Source organism: Maniola hyperantus, chromosome 27 (genome assembly GCF_902806685.2).
Source record: "Maniola hyperantus chromosome 27, iAphHyp1.2, whole genome shotgun sequence".
NCBI classification, from domain to species: domain Eukaryota; kingdom Metazoa; phylum Arthropoda; class Insecta; order Lepidoptera; family Nymphalidae; genus Maniola; species Maniola hyperantus.
In genome coordinates, this window is record NC_048562.1 from 3,110,020 (window position 1) to 3,117,519 (window position 7,500).

General features: G+C 40.1%; 1 protein-coding gene across 1 annotated transcript in view; it reads right to left on the bottom strand.

Moving 5' to 3' along the window:
• The window catches only part of pio (piopio), a 61,902-nt gene that overhangs the window by 12,009 nt on the left and 42,393 nt on the right, over positions 1-7,500 (bottom strand). Inside the window, exon 5 of the mRNA XM_034982742.2 lies at positions 1,114-1,289. Within this exon, the coding sequence (XP_034838633.1) occupies positions 1,114-1,289 (176 nt within the window). The remainder of the gene's footprint in view (positions 1-1,113; positions 1,290-7,500) is intronic.

The window sequence follows — 7,500 nt, forward strand, 5'->3', positions numbered from 1 at the left end:
GAATTTTTGAAAATTCCACCCCTAACGGCGATTACGCACTGCACTTCCGTCATACGAGTTATATCCGTCATCCGTAAAAATACCAGCAATTATCTACGACATAATTATGTCATATTAACTCATAAGCTACCATACGGCGGTTACGTACTCATCCGATCAGAGTCCGTGAAAATACGTTTTTTTTTTTTTTTTTTTCTTTATTTATTTATGGGCTTTTATATTTAAATACATGTCAGCCCCATTATAATCTAATACATAAAATCAAATTAACAAAATCTTAACCTAACGACATAACCCCAATACAAAAAAAAAATTAAAGAAAAAACCAAATAAAAGTTTTACTGTCTTCAAGAAATAAGGCTTATGAATTCAAACAGACTTATAGCATCCTTAGATGCAGGACGGGCAAGTATATTCACAAACATGCCCGTATCAAATCTGTTCAAATCCATCAGCCTTACAATTTCATCCCTACCAGACTGGAATCGGACACATTCATTTCACAAGTGTTCAACATCCTCAATTACTCCACATAAATCACATAGCGGTGTCTCGGTAACTTTCATTAAAAATTTGAACTTATTCAAAGGCATGTGTCCGGATCTCAATCTGTGAGCAATATAATCAACTTCCTTTTCATTTTTACATTCAAAAACCACGGGATATGAGGAGGCTGAGACTGTATAGTTCTATACCAAATTCCTTTTTCCATGGATTTACGATCAAAATGCTCTTCCCATAAATGATGACATTTCTTTTTATAATTTGGTAAAAATTCAGTAAAATCCGGTTTAATATACATTTCCTTACCATTTATTGCTGCTTCTTTAGCCAGTCTATCAGCCTCTTCACTTTTTGTTTTGTATGGGAGCTTATGACATATTATGTCATAGATAATCGCTGATATTCTCACGGATGACGGATAGAACTCGGGTAACGGAAATGCAGTGCGTAATCGCCGTATGGATGTAAAATAGGGGATTGCAATTTGTGTAGTCCACGACGAATTTTTCTTTCAAATGTGGCAAATATTATATTGCAGTTTAAGCCACATAAATAGCATTCAGTTTGTCATTAATATTTTTTTAAATAATTAATTAATATGACCCTTACTTGTCAATCCCATTATTGGCTGTAAGACGATCTGCCCTCGGTCGGTGCATGTGGTACAGCGTTAGGTCACGTCTGCGGTACCGACAGCGCACGTGGTAGCCTCTACCCTGGCCTGTGACGAGTCGCAAGTGTGGCTGCACTATTATGTTGTTGTAGTACTCTACCGTGCCGTCCTCCTGAAACAAAAAGTCGCTCGATTAAATGTCTGTAGTTTGCGTTAAGACTAGGGAAATCGGGAGGAAAATTGTAGTGTAAAATAATACAGGTTGTTTTTTTTTTTTCATTATAGGTATACGCTTGACCACAATCACACCTGATGGGAAGTGATGATGTGGCCTAAGATGGGACGCGTTGACCTAGAAGATGCCTATTCACTCTTGTATGTAACCATAGAACGCTAGCAAAAACTTAGTTATATTACCTAAACACAATCCAGTTCCAATAACCATTTGCCTCATTTTGTAATTTTAGTGATTTAGTATTTATCAAACCTGCAATGTATAGCGTGCAAAACTCGGGTCAATGCCCCACTTACGACTCGGCACTGACTTCGAAATGTCCACTTACGCAACGTTTGTTGACTTTTAGCGTCACTCAGATGTTTTATTCGTGCAATATATCGTGAACTTTTACAAAATATAGAATAGTCCCCCCGCCTCATACCCCGATTGCCATCTCGACCTGTCGCGTGATATACACGTTTGTAAACTATCGGAATTCGCACAAGGGGACCGGAGTCCGAATTCAGGCGGTCACTTACAAATTCACATCGCTCGTATCCGTTTCCTACGGCAGCTAGGGGAAGCCGGATGTGACGTCATCACCCCTACACTGTTACGAATGTAACTTACGATCATTGATCATTACTAATGATCCATAATAAAATTATTCGATAGAAAAGTTTCGCGGTTGACGTGCGGATGTGCGGGGCGTCCACCCGCCTCATACCCCGATTGCCATCTCAAGCTGTCGCGGACTGTGGGTATCAAATAAAAAACCGGCCAAATGCGAGTCAGGCTCGCACACTGAGGGTTCCGTACTACAGTCGTATTTTTTCGACATTTTGCACGATAATTCAAAAACTATGATGCATAAAAATAAATAAAAATCTGTTTTAGAATGCACAAGTAAAGCCCTTTCATTATGATACCCCACTTGGTATAGTTATCTTACTTCGAATTTTGAAAATACTAACTATTAGTTCATGACCACAATTTAATTTTTTTTGTGTGATCTAACCCTAAATTCACGGTTTTCAGATTTTTCCCCTAAAGCCAGCTATAAGACCCACCTACCTGCCAAATTTCATGGTTCTAGGTCAACGGGAAGTACCCTGTAGATTTCTTGACAGACAGACAACAAAGTGATCCTATAAGGGTTCCGTTTCCTTTTGAGGTACGGAACCCTAAAAATGACCTCTTAAGAAATAGGCACCTCTCAATTTCAAAACCGCTTAGAGTCCTCCTCCTTACTATCTACATGAAATAAAATTACTTAAGCCTAATAGGTATTCTTAAGAAATGCTTCAAGTTAAGGTAGAACGTTTAGTATTCATAGGTAACGCCTACACGCCTATAAATAAGCAGCAAGGCCAACGAAAGGTCGCCAGTCTGTTGCCTTATAAAACTTCTACATACTTGAATGTTTCTAAATTCTACCTATTAGGTATACCTACCGTCTACCGTAGGCAGAGGCGGATTAAATGGCGAGAGCGCCCTAGACAAGCACCTCATAGGCGCCCCTCTAACAGTCATATTAAAAAAACCGGCCAAGTGCGAGTCAGGCTCGCGCAATGAGGGTTCCGTACTACAGTCGTATTTTTTCGACATTTTGCACAATAGGTACTATCACTTGCTAAAAAAGCTGTGACAGGGTAGGACGTCCGCCTTCTAATCGGAGGTCGGGGGTTCGATCCCGGGCACGCACCTCCAACTTTTCGAAGCTATGTGCGTTTTAAGTAATTAAATATCACTTGCTTTAACGGTGAAGAAAAACATCGTGAGGTAAACTGCATGCCTGAGAGTTCTCCATATTGTTCTCAAAGGTGTGGGTCTACCAATCCGCACATGCGTCCAGCATCCAGCGTGGTAGACTATGGCCAAAAACCATTCTCACTCTGAGAGGACACCCGTGCTCTGTAGTGAGCCGGCGATGGGTTGATCATGATGATGATGATCACTTGCTTACAGTGAAGGAAAACATCGGGAGGAAGCCTGCATGCCTGAGAGTTGTTCATAATTTTGGCAAAGGTGTGTGAAGTCAGCCAAAGAATTCTCACTCTGAGAGCAGACCCGTGCTCAGTAGTGTGCCGGCGATGGGTGGATCACGATGATGATGATGTTGTGAGAGTCTCAATTTTTATTAAATACTTTTAAAATAAACATATTTATAGTTATTTAAGAAAATAGTTTGAAATTGGCCGTTTCCGCCCATTTTAGATTTGGTGGATACCTTAGACAGGTTATAAAAGTTAACTGACTTTGTTTAAAAGCAGGTATTTGACGCAACAATTTAGATCTCTATCTAACGCCCGGGTTAAATAAGGTCTGAAGACTGAACACTGCAATTATCTGGGAGCTAGATGTACTAACAATGGGGGGAGATAACATGATTATTTGTATGGCTAAAAAGATTATAAAGTTTAGTGTAGGTTGCTTTTATACCTCCTGCGGAAATTATATATAGTTAATCTATATATATAAAAGAAAAAGGTGACTGACTGACTGACTGACTGACTGACTGACTGACTGACTGACTGATCTATCAACGCACAGCTCAAACTACTGGACGGATCGGGCTGAAATTTGGCATGCAGACAGCTATTATGACGTAGGCATCCGCTAAGAAAGGATTTTTGAAAATTCAACCCCTAACGGGGTGAAATAGGGGTTTGAAGTTTGTGTAGTCCACGCGGACGAAGTCGCGAGCATAAGCTAGTTATATATAGAAACGCTTAATTTAGACATAACTTTGAGAATTGAGATCTTTTAATGTGAATGAATCGAATGCATGGTTAACCGACTTCAAAAAATTTCATTTCAATTCGGTAAAGATCTGATGAATGAAAAAAAAAAATATCTTCGGAGATGGAGAACGGAACTCTTCAATGGATAAGAGTAAATTGCTCGTGATCAGTGTAATAGCTTTGTAAACAGTACCGGCGAACCAGTGGTAGAGATGCAGCTGACGATTCAAAAAATCTTGTGAAAGTTTAACTGAATAAAAATATTTTTATTTTATTTTTATTTTTAGGGTTCCGTACCTCAAAAGGAAAAACGGAACCCTTATAGGATCACTTTGTTGTCTGTCTGTCTGTCTGTTGGTCAGTCAAGAAACCTACAGGGTACTTCCCGTTGAGGTAGAATCATGGGCAGGTAGGTAGGTCTTATAACAGACAGACAGGAAAATCTGAAAACCGTGAATTTGATGGTTACATCACACAAATTTTTTTTTTTGTTTTTTTTTTTTGTTTTTTTTTTGGTCAATTGTGGTCATGAACTAATAATTAGTATATATTTTAAATTTTCGAAGTAAGATAACTACATAAAGTGGGGTATCATATGAAAGGTCTTCACTTGTGCATTCTAAACTATGTTTTTATTTATTTTTATGGATCATAGTTTTTGAATTATCGTGCAAAATACGACTGTAGTACGGAACCTTCGTTGCGTGAGCCTGACTCGTACTTGGCCGGTTTTTCTTCCTCATACCAATATATTTTTGTTGCCACAAAAGGTATTGTGTGGGAGACACTGTTTGCATTACGTGGGTATCCTTAGCTAAATCTATCATAACGTTGCGAGGCTATTTTTGATTTTACTCATTCTTTTGTGCGGTGTAAGTTGTTACTTAGAAGAGCGCGATTGCCTAGAAGATGCCTATACTATTCACTCTTGACTTGAAGGTACCCATGTTAAAATTTGAGTGGAAAACTGATGCTGGAAGGTATTTAGTATAGGTATACTTTTCAACCACACATAAAGACATTTCACCTGGATTAATAGCCTCATCTGGTGACAGAAGGGCTGGCTCATTTTTTGGGCAACAGATCAGCCTGGCTGTCCAGCGCGGTTCTGCAGCCAGTATTCTTGGCGCCATTCCACGCGGGCATGTATAAGATGATGCCCGAGAGTTCGTCCGCGTGGATTTGGGTTTTGAAAAACCCCGTGGGAACTCTTTGATATTCCGGGATAAAAAGTAGCCGATGTTCTTCCCCGGGGTGCTAGCTATCTCTGTACCAAATTTCATTAAAATCGGTTGAACGGATGGGCCGTGAAAAGCTAGCAGACAGACAGACAGATAGACAGACTGACACACTTTCGCATTTATAATATTAGTATGGATTAACAACAAAGTCGTGATATTACCTCATAGTTCATACAAGTGACTGGTGACGCGATATTAAACTACTAGATGGTGCTCGCGACTTCGTCCGCGTGGAATTAAGTTTTGAAAATACCGTGGGAACTCTTTGATTTTCCGGGATAAAAAGTTACTAATGTCAATTTCCGGTACGCAAGCTACCTCTGTACCAAATTTCAACGAAATCGATTTAAAGGATGGGCCTTTACGAATCCTGTGGGAAATCTGATTTTCCGGAACAAAAAATAGCCTATTTTCCGTCCCCGGAAAGTAAGCTAACTCTTCATCAAAATTGGTTAAGTTGTTGGGCCGTGAAAAGCTAGCAGCCAGCCAGACAGACAGACACATTTTCTCATTTATAATATTAGTACGGATGAATTATGGAGTGAAATAAGTTATGTAAATCGGTAGAGTCATGACATGACATATCGTGACTCGTGACCCTCGTGATCAAGTGGTTATAAACCTCACGCTGTATGACCTCAAATCACCTACACGATACACCTATGTAAGTACGGCCGAAAGTGATGTACATCGGCCTTTAGAAAGAGATAGCAGATTTGTGAGCCTGTCGTTGAGACCGACAAAACGTCATATAGGTATGAGTGACAGAGACAACGCTCTACAAAGCCGAAATGTAAAAAGTCTGAAAACCGTGAATTTGTGGTTACATCACACAAAAATAAGTAAAACGTGTTCATGAACCAATAATTAATATTTTCAATTTTAAAAGCAAGATTAATACTCATACTAAAATCATATGAAAGGGCTTTCCTGTACCTGTACATTCTAAAACAGACTTTTATTTATTTTTATGATTTACTAGCGACCCGCCCCGGCTTCGCATGGGTGCAACGTAGATATTAATGTGGTGTCATTGAGGTGTCATTGCCTCGGAAACTCTCAAATGAGAGGATTTTTTCCGACCTAATTCACATTACTTCAATTTCTCTAGGGATCTCTAATTTTTTGAGAATTAAACTATAGCTATAAACCTTCCTCTTGAATCACTCTATCTATTGGTGAAAACCGCATTAAAATCCGTTGCGTAGTTTAAAAGAACTACGCGTTCAAACATACATACAGACGCGGGAAGCGACTTTATTTTATACTACAATGTAGAGATTGTGTAAAACGTCAAAAAACTACGACTGTAGTACGGGATTCTCGGTGCGCAAGTCTGACTCGCACTTGGCCGGTTTTTCACTTTTATGGTATATTTTTACTGAGCCCGTTTCGATGAGTCACCTCACATCGGCGGAGTTAACCAGGTGGACTGGCATATAATGCCACGCTCCGTTACACAAACAGACGTAACTTGACGTATGTTTCCTTGTAACTATAGGGCTGCCATCTGGTTCGTGTGAAACGTGATAATAAATGACGTCATTATCACCAATCGATAGACGTCCACTGCTGGACATAGGTCTCTTGTAGGGACTTCCACACGCTACAGTCTTCGCCGCCTGAATTCAGCAGCTCCCTGCGACTCGTCTGATGTCGTCCGTCTACCTAGTGGGGGGTCTTCTAACACTGCGTTTTCCGGTGCGAGGTCACCATTCCAGCACCTTGAGACCCCAACGTCTATCGGTTTTATGTACTCTGTGCCCTGCCCATTGCCACTTCAGCTTCGCAACCCGTTGAGCTATGTCGGTTACTCTAGTTCTCCTACGGATCTCCTCATTCCTGATTTGATCACGTAGAGAAACTCCAAGCATAGCTCTCTCCATCGCCCGCTGAGTGGCTCCGAGCTTTCTTATCAGCGAAATAATATGGCGTAGGTATGCACATAAGCAGCTTAGCATTATTAGGATATCGTAACTGAAGGGCGCCAAAGGAAACCTATTACTAAACCTCAGCGGACAGCGGTCCGTCCATCTGGCCGTCCGTCTGTCTTTCAGCGGGTTGTATTTCATTTATAGCTAAAGAGAAAAGATAAGATTTATAATTACGTGACCGTTAATCGATAATTACTTATAGCTTTATCGATTCTAAAATCGACAAAAGAAAATATAAGTACGTAGA